Genomic DNA, 27,005 nt, shown 5'->3' with positions numbered 1-27,005 from the left:
GATGCAATAAACTGTACCCTAATAAATATCATGCGACGAGTGTTGAAAAATAGTTTTCGCCGCATTTAATTTATATGGCGTGCCCGAAAATGAAGGTCACAGGTTCGAATCTCGAAATTTCAGAGCAAGACATGTTATGTGGCACATGACTTTTAAGATCTTGGAATGCTGAACAATTGGGTACAATAATTCAGAAAATATATTAAGAAATCTCAAAATTAATAGAAAGAATTTTAAGAGTGTGGTTTTTATTTTTACTGTGATAATTTTGTATTTAAGTTTGTAGGTGTCAATTTTTTATGTTTAAAAAAGCACAAGTAAGGTTTCGAACGGTATGCTTTTCTTACAGCACCATATTTTCAAAATCGAAAACTTTGCAGCCCCGTACCCGATACTCTTAAATAAGAATATAGGTGATGTCGCACATGAAGTTAATGGTTATTAACAAAATTAAATTAAAAATGAATTTTTATCTCTTCTAGTTTACAAGTTATTAGAAATCTTATTTTAATACGATTTAACCATTTTTCTGAGGAATTACAGATAACAATTGATCACAATTTAGTGAAATAAGTATGGTATACTCGTATATAAAAATAATTATAAAAATGCAATTCGATTGAAAAAACCACTACACTTTGATAAGCTCAGAAGTCTTATAATCGGGATAAAGGCGTTGGTATTTACACGAGATCCCAGTGTGTTCAAATGTCTTTGTACACACCTTAAAACAACTGAAAGGTCATGATAATGTCTGATACACCCTGTATAATAGCAGTTACCCGCAGCTTCGTACGCAATTTTCAAAATCGAAGGCCGTAGGGTTCTTATGCATGCGTTTACCATTTTATATGATAGAGGCCTTTAATAGTTTTCAGATAGATATGGGCATATATCTAGTGCTACTTATTTAAGTGTATATTTTTATGAGAGTAAACAATTTTTACTTATTGTACTATCACTAGTATAAATGAATACAACTAATAGTAATGAATTTATTTGTAAATGTAGTAAACATTTGTTAATTTGTAAAGTGCCTGATGATGGAATCTTTGATTCCGAAAGGCCTTGCACAAAAAAAAGTTATATTTGAAAATGTTGTATTCATTTATGCTAGTGATAGTACAATAAACCTTTTTTCCAATGCTCCAAGATTCTACAATTTTTTTTGTTCTTAGTAAAGGATTAGCATGTGTAGTAAGATTTATTTTTGGTTTGTAATAATTACAATTCTGGAATCACAGTTGTGGTTACTTTCCGTAATGCCCTGATAAAGAACACTTTTATATATAAAAGGTTTTAGAAATTTACCACGGTCAAAAAGCGTCTACTTTCAGCTCTTGTAATTTACTTCCGGTCTCCCACCGTGTAAGTTCACTTCCTGTCATAGGTAACACAGTTGAGTTTTTTGTTGCTCTAATCAAGAACATATAAATAAAAATTAGTTAGTTTTCATGACATACTTTGGTTGAAAGCGTCTGACCCTTGTAATATATTTCCTATGGTATTTAAAGTGCCATAGTTAAGTTCGTTTTTTATACCGGTTATGAAAATATACACATACTTACGTACAACTGAATCGTTACTGTAATATAAAAGTGTATAACTTGTGTATTTAAAATAAATTCCGGTCAAATTTATTTATGGTTTTACAGTTTAAGTTTGCGTTACTGCACCAACCAAGACATATATATATATATATATATATATATATATATATATATATATATATATGTGTGTGTGTGTGTGTGTGTGTGTGTAGGGCTCGGATTTCCAACTTTCTTGAACTATAATTAATTTTGATTATTTACTTCGATCAGAAAATAATAAACATACGTATCCTTAACAAGAAATTTTCGGTGAAACTGAATCCACTTCCACCGCTTGTGTTCTGCTGCTGTCATAAGGGGAAGAGTGGATAAGTCCATTAATCATTTCAGAATACTAAAGCTAAAGCAAAAATACCATCACGCAAGGAAGTCTTGTTTTTCTAACTCTAATTTGGGAACAAATGGCTCGTTTTGTCCACCCTACTGGTGTTCTTAAGCCTCAGTAAACATTTCCTACCCAAAGAAAAGGAACCAACCCGTTTTAATTAGGGTATGTGCAAATATTCACAGCTTTCATGATAAAGATAGATTTTATAACAGGATATAAATGATTATATCCAATGCATTCGATAGTTAATTTAGTCACTGGCACAATCTGTTTTAAAACTAGATAGTAACTTCGTCTTTGCAATAATCATTGCACTACTGATCAAGCTCTTTATGTTTAATATTTACTAAAACTTTAATGTTAACAAATTTCCGTTTCTGGGTCTTTGGCTAATTTCCGCTGAAAGTCTCAACAGCTGTTTAGAGTAAGTTAACTTTGAATTATCTTTCGTATGTATAACGGTCTTTTGAGTTCTAAAATATTTTGGGTAAATTTTGTCTTAATAAATCTTTCTTAAACTTAAACGAATTAAAAACGAATTATCCGAATCGGTCCAGCCATTCTCGAGATTAGCGCTTAGTAACACATCTAGCGATTCATTGTTATTTATAAGACTAACCAATAATCTACCTTACATCTGAAAATATAATTTTTATTGGTTTTGTATACTGGCTGTCATAGGAAATCATTATGTAGACTGAAAGGGTTTGCAGTCTGAAATTGCAAATTAAATCACTATTTTCCGAACAACAGAATTAATTAGAAAAGCCTCTTAGAGTAATAATGTTCTTTTCGTTCGAAGTGAGACTTTCTGAACACAGCGATGTTATTAGAGTGAGATCATCGCTAACAAAACAAAAACTTGTGTTGTCAAAGAACAAATGCTTCCAGCTAAGGTAAACAATGACCCAGGCTCTGTAGACCGAACAGGCACAGACGTAGATTAACTCGGCTGTCACTGACTCAGTATTGTTTGCATGCCAGGACCTGGGCATTTTTTAGTTGTGTTTAAACATGGTGCAAAAAAGGATCTTTATTTTTGTCACTCTACATTGTGAAAATTTGAAAGTTTACAGTGTCTGTAGCATACAATTTCATGATACGTATCGGCAATCAAAAATAATGATATGAAATTGATAACATCCTTCCTGGAATGCTATCAGCAACATTAAACAATTGATAAAGTTTGTAGCACAAATAAATCACAACACATAAGGCTTATCTTTATCTAATAGGAATGCACTGATAGTGATAAACCGTAATCAGAAGATGCGCGTGGACGGTCGGTTCTGTTCTCGGTTCAGTTACAGACTCGTGACGGGGAAGTACAGCAACTGTTGACGGTTCTCTCAGTGTCAATGTCAGTGTGAGGGAGGGAGGTTAACCAGCGAACCAGTGACCACAACACACGCTGTTCGTGATAGTGAAAGTTTAGCATATAGGAAGTAGTGTTATTAGTGAAATGGAGAACTACATCAATAGGAACTATGGATCTCGATCCACCTGTGCGCAGGTATTATGATTTGTATTTGCGTAATATTTCAATGTGTATTTTTTCTGTCAAGAGGCGTTTTAATCCCATAAGAATGTGTTATATTCCAGTGAAAAGGCAACGTTTTAATGCCACCAAACAATAACTAAGCTGTATTATAGCCAACAATATAATTAATAATACGTCAGAAGGTTAATAATAAATTAAACAAAAAATATTATTTGTTTTTGGTATAATATGCTTTTATTCGGGAGAAAGGTAGATTCATATATGGCCATTATCTCTAAATGTAAAACTGAAGATGTTGACAACACATTCCCCCTTATAGCGATTCACATAGAAACTTGCATAAATTTACCCTGCCAATTATTCAAACAATAATTAAGAATAAAAAGTTGTTTGAAATTGCTTAAAGTTTTAAGGAAAGTGTAAATTTTTATTTATGTTATGAAATATCATAGACTTGCCCAAATACGAATTACTACCATCTTGAAATACTTTATTGGTTAAGGTTGGCTAACGCCCTCATTCAAGCTATGTGTAAGTACTATCTCTATCCAATGTTTAGTCCACATCTATTAAGAACTACGGCAGTTATCGAGTTCACAACTATTCCCGAAATGTAACACAATACTTAAAACTTTTTACTTCCGTTAAATGATGTCTTAAGGGATATGCAAAATATGTACAAATAAGTACAAAAATTATCGTAAATGGCCTAAGCAATCTATAACACTTATTTGTGATTGGATTGAATGGATAATAACTGATATACAACTATTCCTATTCCAAACCTTTAATAGCCGCCATCTTGAAACGTTAATATATATAGAAATATGAACAAGAATAAAACTTATTCGTAATAAGTTAGTATATTTAAAAATGTATCGTGTTATGTATATGTTGAGTATGCGAATGTCCGCTATCTTTAAAATTTTTATTAATTAACACTGGCTAACGAATTCATCCAAGCTATATACAATTATTGCCTATGTACCACGATTAGTCTTAAAATAATAAGACCAACGGAAGAGTTTGTGTCCTCAATTACTCCAGATGTATATAGTAAAAAATGTGTGTGCCAGCTATATCAAAATACTCGTATGATGAGGTATTAAGAAACACGTAAGAACAAAAATTATCGTAAATAATCTGATAATTCTAAAACACTTTGTAAGACCTGAGGGTTAAAAATTTTAGATAAATATCGTCTTGTAATTAAATACGAGTATACTGAATATATAACTTGGTCTATGCAGTATAACTGCTGTCTTATGAATACATTAATTGCCGTAGTACTTAATAGATCAAGACAAAGTTGGTATTGTACTGACAAATGTATTTATTAAATGCGAGAAAATCGTGGTAAACACGAAAGTTGCCATGATTTATAGTCAATTTAAGTGAAAACTGATATATTGATCGTAATTTCTCGTTAATTGTTTAATTCATCACAAGCTTAACTAATTTCAGCGGCAATTCACAATTTGCGAAGTATTTTCCTGATTATTTCACACCAAAAATCGAAAACTACAAGTTTATTTCGAAATTTAAAAAGAAGGTTTTAGAGTTTTCCGATATTTCATAGAGTTTTATCGCGACAGCCTTTCAAACTTTGAAAAAATAATAGTTATATTTCAATCATTAGATACCGTAAAGAAAAACGGAAAAGAGTTTTAGAAATTTGCAACAATACGTCTTCCTATTAAACAATATGTGTCTATATATCTTTAAAGATGATAACAACACGTGACATTTATCTTCCTGCGGACTGAGGGAGAAAGGATGGCTCCTTCAAAAATCAGTAATTTGGTACGATGAAAATAGTTGCATACATTTCGTTCTCTTCTGAACTTTAACCTTTAAATTTTCTCGTATCGTGACCCTATGGTTCAAAAATTGTTATTTAAAATAAACAACAAACCTTGATCTTAATATTCGTGTTTTGAACATTAATCAATTATACTGGCGACGTTATCAATTTTTTCGTTGAAAGCATATCCCACAACCAATTCTTAAAAACCGTATCTATTAATTAAGGTCATGCCCAATTAAGAACTCACATTGCGTGTAAAAAGTTAACTCTGATAAAAATGAATTTCGTAAACAGATCAAACACTGTTCTCATTTATCGACCGAAATTTATGTCTATTATTTTAGGCAATTTAACTAAGAGAAAATACTTAACAAAAATTAAAACTTAGTTTCGTTAAATTAGGATTATTAGAAACAAAGAACAGACAAGAGAAATATTTTGAAATGTTATTCTTTGTGAATGTAAGGTTACACAAGTCTTAATTATGCCTTCTAAATAATTTTAAAAAGTCCTTAAACAATAGATGGCTAATATCAAAGGAAACATTTTAGTTATGTTACTTCTAGAAATCTAGTCACTACAGTTATAATTACATAATAATTATATAAAATTGATTGATATTAATATTAAGTTACTTTAAGAATATAAAAGATTTTATTCTGCAAGTTTTGTAATGGTTGTATTTACAAAATCTCAATGGTTGAAGTCCCTTATTTATGGAAATATATTGCGCTATCTCTTGTACCTAATTTCCTGGAATTTGTCTAAAAATATTGATAAATTTTGACCCGTGACTAGTATAAACACATTTTACAATTAACGGATATTAGGTCCAGTTTCAGTAATTATTTTTCGGATGTACTTTTAAGTTGAACATATGGTAGTGCACTTTGCGAAACAATAGTGTTTACAATTAAAGTTATTAAATAACGTTATACATTTAATAATGAAAAACTAGCAAGTAAATTTAAAGCCCCCCCCCCCACACACACACACACACACACACACACACACACACACACACTTGTATATATATATAAGATATACTGTCCCAGTAGTAACTGGGATGTCAATTTGACTATCAATTGTGATATTCTAATATTTTCTCCCCAGCGTCCCATCAACTTTTCAACGGAGTAAAACGCTTTTGATACCAGGAGGTGTTTTTATCGATATTTAAATTGTTTGGAATCATTTATATTTTAGAGCTTTTTGATAAGTCTTACGCTATTTTGAGACGGTAAGTATTGAAACGCTGTCGTTCTGTGTTGTTTATTTCTTAAATTGTCCCTGCCTCTCTTCGCGTATTGGTGGACGTCCCTGTCATTGGCCATTTTGCATTTGAAATGACAGTACAGGGCGACCTCGAGAACATAGAAGCAGGGTATAGTGGACACTTCTAGTTCCCTAAAAGCAACTTTGCATGACTCTCTAGAATTCAATTTCAAAAGAATTCCTACAGGTTTCTTTTGTGCTCTAAATACTATTTCAAGACCATAGTGTCAAACCGTATGATAAATATTAATATGTCAAACCACAATCTAGAGTTTTTAATATATCCGTTGAAAAATTTTTTACAAATTTGCGCAGGACATAAATGCCGGAATTAACCTTTGAGCAAACTTTTTCTACATGATAGTCAGCGATCTATCAAGGTACCAAGAAACTTGGTGGATTCAGCTTCTTCTAAGATAACGCTTTGAACGGGTCCTCTATTAATATGTTTATTCAGAGCCACGGCCGTAACTGCCATTAATACTAATCTTCAGAATTGTTAGACGAGGTGTTTCCTCCTTTTGACCTATATTACTGATCTATATTACCTTAGGTGATCATAATTGTAAGTGTTCTATGAAAATGTCTAAGCCGAGGTCATTCAACTAGGGACAACCTCTTATTTTCTTGTGAATAATTTTCCTTATCATAATTGGTATAGTGTCCTCGATAAACATATAAATATGTTAAGAGGATATTCGCTTTATAGTTGAAAATAGGCGTCATTATTGGTCCAAGTTATCACTGAGGTAATGCCATTATTTTCAGAATTTGCTATTGTTTATTTTAACTTATTCGAAAATTTATATAGATTATTGTAATTGATCTGTAAATTATGATTTCTCACTAGAAAAACGCAGAGAAACTGATATACGAATAATGTACAACGAACACAAAATGAAAAATGATATTATAATAAACCGATACAGTGGCGTATCGAAGAACACAAACGGAAGCACGCAGGCGTACAGAGATATGGGAAAACCACCATTTTATCTTTTTCCTGTTTCAAAATTCATTGAAAATTTTGATATCCTTACGTATTACAAAATTGTTTAAACAGAAATTCCTAAATGAAGTAAATTTCTTGTCCTTTGGTTCTGTTACTGCAGCGAAGTTAATATCTTCTCGAGACTGTCTTTCTCTTTCATCCGTCTCCGAGAGGTCATGGATGGGTTGGAAACAATCTATGTACTATCGAACAAGTAGTTGACAAATACGAGTATATACCAGACTTCTAACAGAATAAACTACATCTGCAAGGATACACGACTTAACAGAGTTGAATTGAATTCATTATAACATCAAGCTTTTTAGTTAGCACTGATTTGATAAAACCAAAAACACAATGAAAGGGTTTAAAGGGCTAGTCAGTTCACTGAACTATTTAATTACGCTGAATGCTATCAGACCAGGACAAAGGCTATCAAATAAATTTGAAGAGTCAGTAACGTTGCATTTTCGCAATGAAAACACAATCAACTGACAATGTAGTTTTTAACTCGTTTGTAAATGGCAATGGATTTCGCAATATAATTTAATTTCCATAATTAAATATTTATTACTTGTGTTCCTGGCTTTAACATTGTTTATTCAATGTGTTTTCAAAGGAAATATTTATAGATACTACCACCCTGAGCAGTGAGCTCAATATGCGAATTGCAACAGTTAGTGCAATGCACTTCTAGTTAGAAATTCGCAGGCAACAATAACTCATAAGCAAAACACTAGTATTTTTAAATTGCATAGGTGTCTTAGGTACATTTGGTTTATAATTACCTATGGGAAATGTCTTTTCGGTAGCAAGATATTGTTCTTATAAATATCTCGGCTAACTTTATTGGGTAGCTTAGTCGCGATTTTGCGTCAATTTCATGGCTGTTAAAAAAAAAAAATAAAAAAGAAACACAACCCCGTTATGTATTAACTTATCAAAGAAGCAAAAAAAAGAAAAATGTTTTGGAGATCCGTAAAACATTTCCTAAATATCTCATTATACGATATTTTTGTATCTTGGACGGTATTGGAGATATCTATTACATGTTTATATCATAGAAGTTTTTTCTACTGCCGAAAGAAATGCTGAGAAACTAGTGGAAACAGTGATTGTATTTAAAAGCTCGAACTATATTTCGAGGTCTGCAATCTTATCTATTCTTCAGGTAAATAACTAACCTAACACATAATTACAAAGTAGGTTAAAATAAACAAATCATACCAGAACGTTGTGACACGCCTACGGCAGGAATCACAACCATGTTGCATGTCAACTTCACAATCTGTAAAACATGCACTTAATAGAAATACTAAACACAACACTAATTTATTATTAAAACTGAACTACAGAACGTCTGCATTCGTTGAACGTCTACTCCTTTAATTAAAGACACACAGTCCTTACACCTAAAAAGAATACATACATAAGGATATGCGTAATATGCACCATAATGTATGTGAAATAGTAGTCAATTTTAAATCCTTATGTTATTATTCATGAGCTCACCCAGCCTCGGAGCTGTACGAGATAGATTCCAGATCCCAAGAGCCACACGTCTGTGACAGTATCAGATTTCAGATGCTGCACTAAGCAGAAGATGATATGGAGCTGAACTTAACATTCGCATGAACTATATGCTTCGCTTCACAACCTTACAGGCCGTATGAGCCCTAACTAGTACCTTTGGGCTGTTCAGGCGTGAAGTTAAAACACATACAAAGAAAGCAGTCTCATCAAATCTGTTAATTTTCGCACTTAGTGGTAACGAGAAGTCAGAATTTCTACTGCGCAGCCCTTCAAAAAAAACTACTGTATTATTCTACTCTTATTCAATACTTTGTTCGTTCAGTTACAATATCATTCGTATTTTCTTATCGAAACAAGTAATCTTTTAAAGATAAATTCCTTCAAATATTCCATAAAATAAATCATGTACCAGAATATTTCAAGAATAGTCATAAAATCCGGGCTAAAATTTGGGTAATTTGCACCATTTTAGTTCGAGAACTGTGCGGTAAAAACCTGGATACATAAAGTTCATTGAGGAAATAGTTAAATGTCCCATAAATGCGCTGTAGGTGTACACGCCCTTGGGTGGTAGCATCTGGGTTAAGTGTCTTACATCATATGACTTTGTTGTGAGTTTGAGGTTAGGTTCAATGGTTTATCTACGACATTTAGCTCACGGTTTACAGAGGTTCATTGTGGATGTAGCTAAACGTAGAGCTCATTCCTTGTTTTTCTAAAAATAAATTAAGTTTTTAGAAGTTAAAATTGAGTTGTTGACTTTGTCTTAAGTTTTTATTAACTAGTGTTCTACACCCATTAATTGTTAGTTGAAAAATAGTTTGAGTATTAAAAATTATACCATCAGGAAACGTTGGTATTTTTCAAAAACAAACTTAATCTTAGTACTTTCTTTGTTCTCTTAGGACGATAAGCTGAGAAGTTTAAAATAATCCTAAAAGAACCTTTGCACTGCTTCCGGACTGACAGGTTATTCTGGATGGGTAAGATTACGGGTAGACGCCGCGTACTGTCAAGATCTATGAGGAAGGATTTTGGTTATTAATATAAGTTAAGTCTCTGTATGAGACACTCCAATCAAAGCAGGCAAGGGGTTGTATGCCCTTTCTGTAGGCTAGCAACAGTCTGTAACACTTAGAGAGCCCCAAAAACTCAAATAGCCATCTACAGCAAAAGACTAAAACTATCGATTTTATTTGCGATTAGTGATGTGTTGGTCCTGGATATCCATAAGGTTGCCCAGAAGTAAGTGGTAAGATTTGCTGTACCCAGTGTGAATTGAACTAAAAGGTATAAACCAGTCAGAAGTGAACTCTCTTGGGGAATTTGGAAATTTAGCAGGATTAAACATCCAGTCAAAATTCATCCATAATGCGTAATATTGAGTATATACTGGTTACAGTAATAACCAAGATTTCTCAACACATCTAATAGGTGTCCTAATGTTTGTGTGTGTGATGTAATATGTGTCAATGCTTTAGGTGTTGGCGGCGCTAGCCTTCAACTGCCTCAATGTGAACGTGGGCATGATCATCTGCATGCCGGTACTCATCATTGGTGCCCTCAGGACCACTCATTCACCCCTCAGTTTCTCTGAGGAGGAGGCGTCTTGGTTCGGTAAGTTTCCATAATGCTTCTGATAGGAGTTGAAAATTAATAAGTATAAGTGATAAAAACACAGAGTAAAGAGGTAATGATATATATATATATATATATATATATATATATATATATATATATATATATACAGGATAATATATTTATCGTTATTTGAAAGAAAATGCCTATGCTAAAATAAAAGGCTTTGAATTATTACGTCATACGTGACCTTTATTTAAAATTATGCATACATTAAGATTCGTATAATATTGCACCAACAGCAAAATAATAATACCCTAATGAAGCTAAACTAAAGTGCTTGGTACATCATATTTTTATTGAAAAATTGTTATTTCTCAGCTATATTAGTTTAAAAATCTCTAAATTTAATATAATTCCAATTGTGCTGTTACTTATTCATTCATATTTGTATTCCTGTTCCTTTCTTATATTTTGGTAATTTTTTTGGGTTTCTCTTGATTCATTTATAATTTTTCATAACTTCCTTCCGATTTATTAGATTTTTGTATTAGTTTATTATTCATTAAACTAATAAACTGAGTTCTAATGAACTTCATAAACTCGTGTTAATTCATTAAGATTCAAGATACATTTATCTAGATTCAAGATAGGTTCATTTAAAACTCATATAGCTATCTGGATGACAAGAACACTACATCAGTTATCTATTCTACTGCGACATACTTAAGACAAGAAGATGAACAATATCTATGGATATAATATAATTGTAAATCAATTCCAGTATCAAGCGATAATTTTAATTATTGTTGCCTTAATGATGGAATTCTTAGAAATGGCTTGTCCGTATAATACATAACTAATTTCTATAAATTTAAATATATTTAGTATTTAATATAAACTTTATGAATTTTTTGTTCCATGTACATACATAAAAAGTAATTCAATTGAAATATTTTCCTTTTTCATATATTTCATCCATATTATAAAGTATATGAAGCATATTAAGGGAACTACTTAATAGAGGCGACAACATTTTCAACTACGTGAATCATTTTTTGTATATTATTTTTGTAGTAGAGTTGATTGTGTTTGTTCCTTCTGTGATTTGAAAACAATTAGGTCATAATTTCTCGAAACTGCTTTCAAATCTGTTGACGAATAATGTTTTGTATGAATTTTATGTATATAAAACTGACCTTTAGCAAATATATTCATGGTAGCACTTATGTGAATTGTCTATATAACTTTTATACCGAACATGTAAAAGGTAGTGGCCTTTATTTAACATTGAAATATTTCTTCCACTCCACTCTCGTGTTACAGAATTAATATTTAAAACCATATCACGAACTCAGATGCCTCTGTATACCTTATCAGTAATAGTTGAGAAAATCGTGGTCGCAAATTTTTAAATGCACGGAAATGTGTGTTGTTAAGCCGTTCGTTGTTAAAAGGCGTTTTAGGCCCGAAGCATTACCCTTTTCCTTATCTGAGTTAACGAGGAATAAAATTATGATGTAAAATATTAAGTGAAGGGGGCTGGCCCAGTATCGCAATCACTTTTGCATGGTTTTGGAAAACAATTTTGTACTCAGTCAAATATTGCCCAATTTGTTTAAAACTTTCAGGTTAAGTCAAAATAGACTTTTTATACACACTTAAGAAAAAACAAAATTATAAATATAAAATTTATTATTTTTTTTAATTTTTGTTTTTTTTTTTCAAAAAAAAAAAATCTTTAGTCTAATAGTTTTAACATGATAAGTAATCTACCTTATGAGATAATTTCACAAAATAAAATGTATCTTGTTCCTAGGCAATAGTTTCTTGGCCTATATCAAAAATGTACAAATAAAACAAATTACTGAATTTTAAAGTAGTTTCACCAAACAAAATTGAGTTTTTAGAAGGTAATAGGCTTGGAATATAAGAAATACTTTACTCACCATTTTAATTTTAGTTCAAGCCATTTAAACAGCTAAAATGAAGATCTGGTGAAAATTTGGTGAAGATTGCTCCAATACTTTTGGAGTTATGATGTAAATAATAGGAAAAAAACAATGTTTCGGGAAGTAGCAAACAAACATATTTTATTGATAAATTTACTAAAATGGTACTCTAAAATCCTCCAGCAGCATAAGAAACACCTTCCTTTTCCTTTTCTTGACTTTCCTTTTCTATTCTAAGCCTTCTCCTTGCTCTCCTTTCTTCCAGACTTGCCAACATAGTTCTTTTATTTGCGTCGCGCACTCGTCGAACGTCAAAAGTCTCCATGCAGCTGTTGAAGTGTTTTCCGGGTTTGACTTTCAAGTGGTCTAGCACTTTTGACTTTGCATTATTCCCTTCATTAAATATCAGGGAAGCTTCATGAGCAGCTATTTCCACAATATCCCTTCCTGCAAATACTTTTTTAGGACACAGTGACCACAAAATACTGTTGAAACTTTCGTTGGAGTTCTGTGTTTTTCCCATAAGACATCTTTGGAGGAGGTTTGGCATTGTTAGGTCTACAAATATTGGTTTTATCTCCAGCATGATGGCTTTGGGGATAGTGTTTTTATGTTTAAAAGTCCCAAGACTGTTTGAAGCAACTGCTTGTTGGTATGAATGACTGGAAAATAGAATCAAAACAAAGTCTTGTCTGACATACGTTTACACTTTTACCTGTAACTCAGCCAAAAAAAAAATCGTATGCCCATGATATTTACATAAAATTAATTGTAAATAAACAAGAAAAAATTAAAAAATATAAAAAAAATTGCAAAAAAATTTTTTTTTTACTGGGCCAGCCCCCTTGTGAATTAAAACAGTTATGGATACATAAAGAAATCGAATTGCTTGGAAATCGTTTTAGTTCAATAAGTCCGGAAATGTCTCCTAATAGAGTTTATATGTTGGCAAGAACGGTGACGCAACATTCTGACAGTTTCAGCGTTAGCGTAAAAGGATGGATTTTCTTACTTAGAAAATACACTATTAATAAAAGGCATTCGGGTATTTATGTATTTTTTTTTATTTCTGGCGTTAATTTCTGAATAAAGGCCAGAGCTCTCTCAATGGAAAATATTTGTTTACTTAAATGAATACAAGTACGTTTATAATTTATTAATAAAGGTTTAACTCTAGCAAATAAATACTCAATAGTAATTGAAATGAAATAAAGAGCTCTTCTTAAACTTATAACTCTTATTGACAGCTTATATAGGTGTGCTGAAAAGTCTTGAAACTGTGTAATATCTAAGGTTTAATTTGCGGTTTGCTTTTACTAATTAAATAAGACCTTTAACATGGTAAGTACATCGACCCATGCTTACATTAAGACTTTACACCAACTCCTTACGGGTCATTCCTCCGAGACTCTGAAGTTTTATGTTCGTACGTTTACGAGTACAGAAGATATTAGACCGATTCAAATTTTTAAGCACACCTGTATATGAAGAATATGAAATCATTAGAGTTTTTAGTGCAATTGCAGATGTAAAACGATAGTAAAAACATAACACAATTCTAGTTTATTTTTCAGAGTAGTATATACTTTTAGGTAAAGTGTCCATTGTAATTCAGATATATAGATTAATCTTCTGTCTTACTAGATGTGCACATTGTTTTAGACAGGACATTTATGTGTAATTAAACGTGTATATAAGACGTTTAATCTTCAAACGTCTTATATACATAATTATGCGGTACCTACATGCATAATACCAATATGTTTACTCTGTTCGAATCCTTCATTAGTTCATGATCTAGAATTAAAATTGTTAATAAAGTATTTAATTTACTTTTACACATCTCCCTTGTGATACAAAGCAGTTGTAATACCCTATTTAAGCTTCATCAAGATAACTTTAGTAACAGTTCTTTCGGTTTTACTCGTATCTGAATAATCCTTAAAACAAACTCTCCGGCTAAACTTATGTACTCGTAGACAATGATCATATTAGCATTTCAGATGAGCATATTAAAGTAATATATAAGTTATCCGATATATTTCCAGTGTGAGCTATTGAAAATGAAGACATCTTGAATTTCACAGTTCAGCGGTCTATGATTGCTTGTTCCTCGCAGGTGGCCTTATCTTCATGATTCAACCGCTGGGGAGTGTCGTGTCCGGCTTCCTCCAGGACTTCTTGGGCCGCAAGAAGTGCATGATGTTCGTCAACGTGCCCCAGTTTGCAGCTTGGCTCATGCTCTACTATGCCACTACCAAGTTCACGCTTTTCGCAGCAGTGACCTTGTTAGGTAGGAAGTGTTGTGTTTATAAGTTTTGAAATGACTACCGAGTAATGTAAATTCAATATGAAATGATGAAACAGATTTGTTTCAATGAGTTGATGTGTTCGTAATCAAATACTGGTATACCTTTGGTTGTTTTAGTTTAACAGGCGATAAATCGTTCATGCGGACAAAGTGTGTTGAGGTCCGAGAGATAATTTTAGTTAGTTCTGAGGTCTGACGATAGTGCTGTGCAACGTAAATTTGATTTCTACAGTTCGCATATTTACTACCTGAGCTACTTTAGCCTGTCATTCACAGATGTCAGTCCGAGCGATCATTTTCTCGTGCCTCAGTTATAGCATTGGATAATTTATCTCTTGTGTAACTATTGCAATCAAAGGTTCACCCTAAAAGAAAACAATTCTGTGCAAGGAAAATGAAATGATTCTGGACATCATATTGTATCACTTTCTGTCTTACTATTTTACTATCTTGTAATAGCTTATGATATGTTTTGTTGATGATTACCGTTTGTGGTAATTATTCTAACGGTACTTTTTTACAAGTAAATGTGCCTAAATAAATAATACCTGTACAAATATTATTTATTTAGGCACATTGAATTCCAGTACCCTTTATCTAATAAGGAAACATAATTATCATGGGATTTTTACATACGGTAGAAACACTTTTATGACACACAGTTATTTTCAGGTCTCAGTATTGGTTTTATGGAGGCTCCTGTGTTGTCTTACATTGGAGAAGTCAGTGAGCCACGACTACGGGGGGTCCTTAGCACGGTGGGAGGCATCTTCTTCAACGTCGGGCTCACTCTGGAGTCGGTCATCGGGGCAACCACAGATTGGAGGACCATGGTTCTCATCACGTCCGCAGCTCCTGTCACTGCCTTCGTGGCTTTGTCCTTGGTGAGTTTTCTGTGACAAATGGTTTCTTATGTGTCTTTATGAAACTTCTGTTTTGTAACGTCCATGTATTGGTTAATTACGAGCTGTATGGTTTTTACGATTTAAAAAAGATACATAGATTTTGGACATTGCCGTCTTTATATTAAATGAGTAGATACAGTCACAATAATCAATATAATGTGGCGACGAACAAGCCAAAGTTAATGTTGGTATCAGAACATCAAACATGTACTTAGGGTTCAGAGTGATTAGATTAATTATCAACCATACCACTGCAAAAAAGGAGTACTCAATGACACGTATCATGCAAGACAGAGGAAGTGAGAGCCGAGGAAATATCAACATGAGCACTTCCTGCGGCATAGCGGCACGTCATCTGAAGCAAGATAGAACAGGGCAACTGTGTTGGGAGGGAGGTAAAGCGCAGGCGCCTCCGACCTTACGTTTTTGTTTTTGATCTCAACATACTATTATGTTTTTGATATGTAACAATTATTTACATTGCCCTGCAAACCTTATCTTTTTAAATCACCTGTTGTAAATAATAAAATTTAAACAAAGAAGTAATAATAATTCTTAAAATGTACACGATAAATCAAAATGTTAATTTTCAATTGATATAGTACGATCAAAATTCGGAATTACTTGTGATTAGTTTGTACCTTGCACTTCAGTCGTAGATAAAATATTTAAAAATTTTTCGGAAATTATGAGCCTTTTTACTGAATGGCCAACATAAATAGTGGACCAGCTAGTCTATATCCAACCTTAATAACTTTGATAAATTAAATACAGTTGCAGGTCTTTACCTTTATCCTATCCGTCTGAATTGCATATGGTTCAAATCGCGTAACACAGTTTTGTTAACATTGCCTGAAAATTAAATCTCAGATATCTGAAATAAATTATATGAATATATATATATATATATATATATATATATATATATATACTGTATTAGCAAAAGTAAACTGTACTGAATTGGTAATATTTTATTATGGTAAAAACAGCAACATTACATATAGATTTTACCAATAACTAAAAGTCAAAGGAAGGAAAATTGGTTAAGCTCGGGTAGTTCAATATGACCCCCGTTCAGTTTTGTTGCCTTCAAAAAAGTATGGTCCCACTATACCCCTCCCAGATACAGCGCACCAAATGGTTACACACTTACTATGATGTAGCCTACAACAATGTCAGGCCGTTCAAATCCAAAGAAACGTGTTGTCTGCTTGCTTATGAAACCATTAAGGTGCACATGACATTCATCTGAAACCATAAATTACTCAGAACATCAGTTTATTCATAGCACATTGCTAACATTGAAGCACAGTACTGAACTCTGGCTAGTTTGTTTCTACTGTTCAAAGGTTGTCCAGTTTGTATCCTGTAGGGGAAACCAACAATGTTTTTGAATATTCTTCGCATTGACGTATTTCTAATATTCATTTTAAGAGAAGCTCGCATTAGGCTTCTTTTCGGTGACTGTAACACCTGCTGCAACACTCTTCCGTAGTTTTCATTTGTACAGACAGTAGTTGGGCGATCTGAAAAGCCCTTTCGCTGTGTCAAAACACTACCTGTTCTTCGATGTTTTTTTAACAACACTAAGAATCACAGCATTACTAGGCCGGTTTTTGTGGAAATGTTCCTGAAAACGTAATGCAGTATAGTCTATGACAAGCTTGGCCCACCCGCACGTCCAATTCCATATGAGCAAAAATAATGCTCTACGATAAAAAACTTTCTCTACCGTTGTTAGCACCATGCTAGATAAAAATAACCTCAAATAAGAAAGTAGTAATGAACACGAAGCCTTGGCAACAATCGACAATTGAATCAGCTGATCGAGAAGGCAACTACAGCTGATTCAGTTTCAGTACTGTTTATTATGGCTAATACTGTATTTAAACCTCTAAAATACGTTATTGATAAAACTACTCAATAATATGCTAGGGTTTTTGTTTAAAAAATACAACACTTGGAATTTAAACTTGATTGTTTTTGATTATATCTAGCTATATTATGTATGTTACAATATAATGCCAGGAAGAAACCTAATATCTGGGGGGTAACCACAATGGAATACGTGTTTTCAATCCTGATCAGCTAAAACTGAATATTATATTCAACTCTCTTAGTGGTTAAATATTGGAGGAGGGATTCTGTGGCCCTGTGAAGAACCTGCTCTTACGGATTACAAAAGGCTGTTCGAGAGAAATTCATTAGTGATTTCTTCAACAGTTCTTGTAGTGGTCGTACATAGGAGGCGGAAATGCTTAAAAAATCTGGAACCCTGATACCACCGTGCTAATCCATATCAATCAAAGCCGATACCCAGCGGTCTAAGACGTTGGTCTTTAGACCTGAGTTAGAGATAACGCAGGTTCGAATTCTGTATGTGGCCGTAGTAGTACTTTTTAACAGTACCATCGACCTAGTAGTGTATCGACCCTCCTGCTCTAATTTTGTTGGTAAGATCCTCGTACTGGCCAGTGTCCTATGAGGACGGCAGAATAAGGCTGAAAAGGGATCGGCCTCTCATTTGATAACGTAAACATTTTTGGCTCGTTCGTAGTCTGAATAATTGGTTATTTTAAAGTCTAGCAGCCATGTAAATCTCACCGCCTTTCTTCAGACTAATGACATCACGCATTGGCATTAATATCCCCACTTGTGAAATAAACCAGAATCGGATAAATTCGCGGCCACCATTCGAGAAGAATTGTAACGTTTCAACAACCACTTTTTTGTAGAAATGGAACACATGGGGGCCCTGGACGTCTGAATCACCTGAAACAAATTCACCGTATATCAATTTAATTTGTATTCATAATGGCATCACAACACCTATGCATGCGTGATTCCTGATATAATAAGCGTAACTGGTAATGTAAAAGTTCTTGGAATTTCCTCAGGCAGATATTTAACTGGTAGTATTCACCAAAATTAAGGTTGAAAAGTTTTTATCCGAAAATTAATGCTATGAGAAACATTTCTAATTGTTTCTCCAATATCCTTAGTCAGAACCATCTATTATGAGTTCATATTTCCCTACTTGTCTTAAAGAATCATTATGTTGAAAATTATAAAAATCGGTTAACCCAAAGACTGTATATCCTTTATAAATATATTAGGATTATTAAAAAATAATAACTTCCTAGGTTGATGTAGAATGTTCTTCTGGGAACTAAAACCCCTGGTTCTTTTTACACGAATCTCTGACTTCTAAAACGTACAAACAGCGGTAAATTGCTAGGTACAACAAAATTGCCGGTAATTTTATGGCTCTATAATTGTGTAACTGAGAAGACTTAAGCATATGGAATTTTGAAATTATTTAAAGCAACAATAATTCGCTACATAATGAATGAGATGGGGAGTTGTAATTCAATATGTTTATTATTGAATTTTGAGTTTAATTCCAGTTCACCTTCCTTTATTGCAGCGTTAGGTATTTGAAGTTGTCTCACACTTGACTCCTGGAATCTGGAGTCATGTTCGTTTGAAGAGATCCAAAGAAAGTCGACGACGGAGAAGCTCAAAACGAAACATTTACGTCGTTTCGACATCAGAGACACCTATAAATAGGTGAAGTGGTAGTTTAATTGTCTCATCAGGTACGCAATTCAGTGCTCTACGATGTGATAGACACGATCTCCAAGCACGATTGTGCAACATGACTTCAGACAAGCATGACTCCAGATTCCAGGAGTCAAGTCTCAGATAACAGCGACACAGTACCAGACGCTGCAATAAAAGGAAGGTGAATCACAGCTAAATTCAAAATTCAATATTTATGAATATAACCCCTCCCTACCATAGCCACACTATGCTTATTATAATGTAATCATGTTTTATTTAATTCTTTTCCTCATATTTTCTCTTTAGACTAAAATATTTGTAGGTGCCAGACTCACCGGCCTGGCTGGTCACTAAGGGACGGGTGGACGATGCCCGTAAAGCCTATCAGTGGCTGCGCGGATGGGTCTCCCCTGATGTTATACAAGAGGAGTTGGACGCTCTAACAGACTACGTCAAGCAGTCTCGAGGCATCCGTGTGGTCTCTAGTGCTGAATACAAGGCTGTGCAAACAGAATCAGGTAAGCAAAGGATTTATAATTCTGTTTAGACTTGCTTTTAACTGACTACGCAATTTCCTCCAACAGGCCACCACCTTCTTTCCAAATTACACATCAGACATTACTGAAATAAGTAATTGGCATTAAAAGATATTCATACCTTCACTTTCGAGGAATTGAATATTTAAATGCTCAAGGTACTGTGTCAATACCCTGAAACCAGAGAGCGAAAATTGTACATTTTTTAGAATGAAATTAAATAGTTTCTAGGACAGTAGTTGCATTTTAGTTTTTTAAATATGGTCTCATTTTGATATAAACTAGCATTAAAGCTCAAAAAAGTTAACTTTTATGCTTAATATAATAATTCTTTTTAAGAAAAGCTGGTTTTTTTAATCTTATTAAGTACTTACAAAACGGGAGAACCTCAGTGTGAGAGTTGCGGTACTGTACTAATGAAAGAACCTTTAGGAGAAAAGTTTAACTTTTTTTCTGAAGCCGGTTGCCTTAGACCTATGTCACCGATTATGGTTGTATACAAGATAATCATGGTCTAAATAAATTTAATCGTCAAGTGATTTGAAATTTGAATTGTTAGTGATTTGAAATGTGTTGGTCCTTTTATGCCGTAATTGTATCCTAGGCACAGATTATTTTTAAGTAATAAATATAATTCCCAAGCAGCAAAAATCAATTACTATGATTTGTGACAAAGCTGCATGGAAGTGAAAATGTAAAACCAAAGAAATATTATCAGTGAATAAGTCTTGGACAAAATGAATTTGAATCATTATTGTTTTTTTTGCGATCAGGTTAATGCTTGTAAACTTCTGATTAAGTTAGGTAAGTTTTTGTATCTATTGAAAAATCTAAAGTGTATTTGTTTATTTCAATGACCAACCCATTTTAATAAACGAGTACAAAAGGTTCATGCCGAATATATTGTAATCATATGCCACTATTCATAAATATACTAATATCATTAGGTAAATAAAATGCTGGCGGAAACCTGCAAATCTTGTTTAATTTGCTTATCTTCCCTTAAGGGAAATCTTTTAATATTGATGGAGTAAAGTTAAGAGAAGTTAGCGAGGAAGTTTATGTCATATTCCACCACGGCAACGTGCACCTTGAATACTGAACAATTCATTTATAACTCACTTCCTCCCTCTTGGTGGCATTATGTAAAGCGGTGTTTATCGTGTCTAAGGTGCGGCTTGACCTAGATAATACTTGAACCTGAGCCAACTTCTGTACGCTACCAACATTGAACGTGGAGACATTATTTATACTAAAACATTGTACTATCAGTGTCCAGTAGCACATTGATGGGACATTTAAAATTGATATAATTAAGTTAAACGGTATTCTAATAAATGTTAAAAATTGAATTGTCAAACATTTAAAAACTAGTGGTGAGTGGTGTACATGAAAACGTGTCTAGAAAAAATTAAAATTAAGTAAATAACAAGCGTCGATTTAACTGAACATTTCACAGTTTAGTTTTTGATATAATTAACTTACTGAGAATTACGCGTGTTGTATTGTTATAAACAGTTTATTGTCATGTGCATATAGAAAATTATAATTTCTTTTATCAAGACCTTTCAAGTGAGGTGTCACTGATGAGTCTTTTAAAAAATAGTGTGCCGGTTCAAGATTCTATAACAGGGTTGAACATTTTCAAATTGTCCTGGGAGAGCAGTTATTAAGTTCCAGCCATTTTATTGCTTAACGTAATTGTAATTACTAGTGCTACTGTAACTGTACACTTAAAAATATGAACATGGCCAGAAAAAAGCGCATTTGGGGGAAACAATTTGTTTTTATTTCCTAGAGGGTTGTCCAGACTTTCATTTTTCTATCTTTGTCCATTGAAGGTTGAGCAGGATCTATCCATGCTTTTAACTTAATTAATTTCAACTAGTTGCCATTTTGTACTGGGTTGAAATAGAAAGCTCTAGTTTTTACTGATCTTCTTCTTTTATCAAGTCCTTTCGAAAGAGATTTTGACTTCCATCCCTCTATCTTTTACCGAGTGTATCCTAACTTTTTACTCACACTAGGCCTATATATATTCTTCTTAACCACATAGCTTAAAAATGCCTTGTATCATAAAATTCTCTTACGAGCTTATTGCTAAAAGACATCCCTTTTAATAGATGATAAACCAACTATTTTTGCACTATATTTGTATGTAAACTAAAAAATATGCCTATTTCTATTTACAGGAGAATGTGAACTAGCAGACAACTCCCGTATGGATTCTAAGTTGAAGATCTTCCTGCACCCTTCAGTGCAGAGGCCTCTAAGGATAATTGTCCTATACTTCTTCATAGCGGCTTGCGCGAGTCTATGTGGCATGAGGCCCTTCTTCATAGAGGTGCTTAAAGACATGGGAGTGCCCGTGGATCCTCATCTAGTCATTGTAAGTCAGTTGTTCCTGTCATATAGGACCTATTACGCGGCTGATTTTATAACCATCTAGGTTTTCCGGTTCATATGTACTTCGTCGATAACAAAATCAAGTTCTTGAAATATTTTGCGCTTGCTGTGGAGAGACATGTTCAGTCAAAGGATGATAAACCAAAAGTGCAATTAATGCATATAAAAGAGCAGAGCTGGAAATATTAACAATATAATTTTAAATTGTTAAAAAACTTGCTAAGCTGTTATAAAAAAGCCACATGGATCACTGCTTTTTACTCTTTGACATCCAAAGTACCTGGATTTGTGGAGGTTTTCTTACAATGGAATTAGTATATAAAGTGTATTAAAATATGTCTCACTATCCCATTTAAAAGGCTCCAAAGAACAAAATTAATACGTCAGGTGTGTCTATAGATGACTCGCTATACCCGTGAAGGTCTTCCAATAACAATTATTAGCACAAAGGTGTAACTAGGAGGTCTAAATATCTAGAAGAAGGTCTCTCAATAAAATTTAGTATCATTAGGTTGGTCTTGGAATGACTCACTATCCAAGTGAAGATACCCTGTGGTATAGTATTCTAAACACCACAGCACAGTGGGTATCAATGTGCAGGAAGAGAGAAAAACTGCACATGTATATGGACAACCTGTAAAAGCCCAAAGCCATGTAGGCTATCCATTCTGGAATTGATGAAATATTAGGTTATGTGCATCGGTAAAAGGTTCGGCGACTGAGATTCCTAGCAATAACAAACATTTATAATATGTGTGCTTAGTGCAGTAGACATTTAGAATGAAAGTTTGGAATTCATTAGGCTATTTTCTAAACAAAATATATGGATAGCAAGTCTTTCCGCATTTAAATTTTCAAATACGCTTTTCTGGCGTATTCCACGGAGAAGAGGTTACATAAGTTCGTTCCTCAATTTCAATGCTACGAGACTTATACTCTAACTATGGAGAAATTTCAGGCTTTTTTAGAAAAAACCTTTGTTAAAAATTAATTAAAAATAGTGGGATTACCGGATATGCCTTGAGCCTGTAAATACACTATATATAAATTTTGATTTTATCGACGGTTTCCAAAGTTCATAAATCATGAAAAACTAGGTATTATTTCTCATGTTAAATATTTTACCTTGAAAAGATTACGTTAAATGTCAAAAATATTTTTATGTATACAAAAAACAGCTTTACTGAAATATTAATGCAAACTTCAACAAAATGATAAATAATTAATTTATAGTTTCCAAACGCTCTAACAGTAATATTTCCAGGAATTAACGAAAAACTACCTCTTGCTTCTCAGGCAACAGATTACATTTTTTTGGGTCTAAGCACAATTCCTGAGGGAGTGATAAAATGAGTATATTTTAATAAATAAAATATATAAATAAATGTTTCAGTTAAAATCCCGGAAGATCAGTTGCTTTACAAGTCCGTTACTTTTAAAGGGATCAAACTGATTCTTAGTAGTGGGTAACAATGTAAATTATTGTATGAAATTGTTTTTGTATTAAAGAGCCGTATAAAAACAAGCTTAAGATTTAGAGGCAAACAACGGATTTTGAACTTTCTGTTACATAAACGATGATTCCGATAAAAGTGTGCACTTTTTTGGGGTTGGTGGAAAATGTTAATACAAACATGTTCAGTCCAATACACATGGAGTCTAAAATGTTTCGTTTCCGAGAAAATTGGGAATTTGAGAAACGCCTCCTTGTAGCCAACGCGTTCGCCTAAAACAACGCAAAGCTTCTGAAACAAAACTTTATTTCCTTCGTAATAACACATTAGAGAACCATATAATGTGAACAAGAATGTAAAAGCATTATTACGGCAAATGTTGCAATTTAGCAATGTTAGCAATATTTTCTGGTTTGTGTCAATGCTGTACAAATTGTTAGTATTATTTTTCACATTATTGTTTGCATGAAGTGGTTATTTTATTTGTGATTGAGAAGGAAAACACTTAGTTTCAGTAGCTTTGCGTTTTTTCTTGCCGGATCTCAAAGGGAACACTACGTGCTGCTACAACGAGGCTTCCACAAATTCTCAATTTTATCGGAAACGAAACATTTACGACCACATGTGTATGTGACGAAAAGATTTTTATATTCACATTCTCTATCAACCCTGATAAAATACGCACTTTTATCAGAACCACTCTGTGTTAAACGTTTTTCGAACATTCCTTATGTGAAAATTCTTGAAATTTCTTTGATTTTGTATGATCCTCAATAAAATCCTCTTCCCGTTCGTTTTGTAATAATCGTTAAATAGATTTAAATAATAATGAATAATATAGAACAAAATACTATAACCGTTTTCATATTTACACACATGCGTTTTTCTATTCACACAATTTATTCACAAACAAAACTTCTCAACATTGAATATTAATAGAAAATAATTACAGTTAGTATCACAGTGCATCTTTTTTGCACTGTTTATCTTTTTTGCATTCCTTCGCAAAATTGTAAATCGATGTAATCACTCTATCATAATAAATTCTTCCATATCCTGTATAAATGATACTAGGCTACTCAATTTCTATAACCTAAACCGGTTTTACTCGATTCACTCAACAACATTGGAAACTTAGTGACATTACGCACGTCATACTGCCACATCATTATCGCAGTCTGTTCCACGTCAGCGCATATCGTCATTGTGTTGAACGTGACTATTTTTCAACACATGAACACGTTCATTCTTCCGATAGTAATAATCGTGGACACGTTTGATGGCGAGTGTTTTATCAGTCCGTGGATGATTAGCAGCATTTAAACTCCGACTTTTGATTTAAAACCACACCGAAGATGAAGCTATGATTAAAAATAACAAATGTCTTTAACTAATACGAATTACAATATTAATGACAACTTAGTTGCAGCAGAACATAGATCATATTTAAGGGAAATGTGAAATAAAGAAGAAAGAAAGAAAGAAAGAAAGAAACTTTATTTCTCACAAATAAATTACAGATACGGTTTTTATATAAAATTTTACAAACTAACCAAAAAACATACATTTACTTACACGTAAAACAATACATACATATGCAACTAAAACTACTATAACACTATCACTATGAGAAAATAAAGAGAAAAAACTCCAAGGCAAAGCCTGTTTGGAGTAATAAATATCATAAAATTAACAGAAAACTAGCAGCTTTACAAACAGTACAGTAATATTTTTAGTAAAACTTATTTATTTTTTACTCTACATGAAGTTCGTGATAAACACAACTAAATTAATAAAAAAATCTTAACTATACATTAAAATAATCAACTAAGCCTAAATGTAAAAAATTAAACAAATAAACATGGAAAACACAATGAACACAACCAGAACATAAACTAAATTATGCATATTATCATTATTGGAAACAGATTACAAGGAAAGGAAAAATCTCATTTTAAACATTAATTTTAAAAAGTACTTCTTCAATATCCTTCATTGACAATAGCCACTTTTTAAGCTGTTTTAGAAAAATATTAATTGAATACTGACTCTTTATATGCTGTGGTAACAGATTAAAAAAGTTTTGGTGCTAAATAAATAAAAGTTTTTGTAAAGAAAGTATTTGAAGGTTTTTGGTACTAATGAGTCCTTCTGCATTTCTTAATTTAAGTTTAAATTTATTTGTTGACTTATGATTTTTTGCTTCTCAAGAAAAATATTTTTAAAACTTTAAAAAACAAACATATATCTTAACGGAAGAATATTCAATCTCAAAAACAAAGGGTTAGGATGATTCAGTTTTCTTTCTTTTTCATGATATTCTTATAAAATGTTTTTTGAACTGTTATTATAGGCTTTAAATTAGTTATGTACGTTCCTCCCCAGCAACGATATAACATATTCCATCCTACTGTTCACCAGGGAGAAGTATATCATTCTTAACAATTTAGTATCACACATATTTTTCAAATAATAGAAGATTCTTATTACATTATTTAGTTTCTGTTTAAGTCTTGAAATATGAGTTTTCCAGTTTAAATCTTTATCAAAGCCATAACCCCAAATATTTCAGCGAATCCTCCCCTTCCACTAGACTGCAATTTATATCACATTGAGAATTAGTGCTTATACAGTTAAGACATTTATACATAATTTTATTTTTTAAAGCGTGGATAAGGCACTTTTAACGAAAAATTTATGTATTTGGTTTTTTTGAGGACTTAATATATCATATTATTAACTGAAAACCACCACCTTAATGCATTCAGATCCTTGTTAATCTTTACTTCAATTTCTCCCCATGAATTCTCAACATAACAAAGTGCTGTGTTGTCTGCAAATGCAGTAACCTTACCGTAAAACCTTCCATTACATAGATCATTAATATATATTAAAAACAATGTGGCTCCTAAAACTGACCCTTGAGGTACTCCATATTTTATTTCACCAAATTGACTTAAGGTACTACTTACTTTAACACATTGCTTCCTACATGATAAATAACTCTTAAACCATTTAAAAACAACCCCTCGGATTCCGCAAGCGTATAATTTTATTTAAAAGAATTGAATGGTCAACTGTATCAAATGCTTTCGTAATATCTAGAAAAAGCCCTGTTACATTTTCCTATCGTTAATCCCATTACCCACTCTACTCATAAACTCAAGCAAAGCCGTTTCCGTACTCATGGCTTGTCTAAATCCATACTGGTTTGCACTGAAAAAATTTGTATTTTCGAGAAATTGTAATAACTT

General features: G+C 32.8%; 1 protein-coding gene across 1 annotated transcript in view; it reads left to right on the top strand.

The window, feature by feature from the left end:
* Window positions 1-3,200: 3,200 nt before the first annotated feature.
* Window positions 3,201-27,005, top strand: part of LOC124362004 (facilitated trehalose transporter Tret1-like) — a 31,546-nt gene continuing 7,741 nt past the window's right edge. Inside the window, exons 1-6 of the mRNA XM_046816137.1 lie at window positions 3,201-3,451; window positions 10,527-10,662; window positions 14,695-14,868; window positions 15,559-15,770; window positions 19,678-19,873; window positions 22,084-22,280. Coding sequence (XP_046672093.1) covers window positions 3,401-3,451; window positions 10,527-10,662; window positions 14,695-14,868; window positions 15,559-15,770; window positions 19,678-19,873; window positions 22,084-22,280 — 966 coding nt within the window. The 5' untranslated portion in view covers window positions 3,201-3,400. The remainder of the gene's footprint in view (window positions 3,452-10,526; window positions 10,663-14,694; window positions 14,869-15,558; window positions 15,771-19,677; window positions 19,874-22,083; window positions 22,281-27,005) is intronic.

The sequence above is a fragment of the Homalodisca vitripennis genome, chromosome 5 (assembly GCF_021130785.1).
Source record: "Homalodisca vitripennis isolate AUS2020 chromosome 5, UT_GWSS_2.1, whole genome shotgun sequence".
NCBI lineage: Eukaryota > Metazoa > Arthropoda > Insecta > Hemiptera > Cicadellidae > Homalodisca > Homalodisca vitripennis.
Note: the sequence above shows the minus strand (reverse complement) of the source record. Positions and strands in the feature narration are given on the sequence as shown.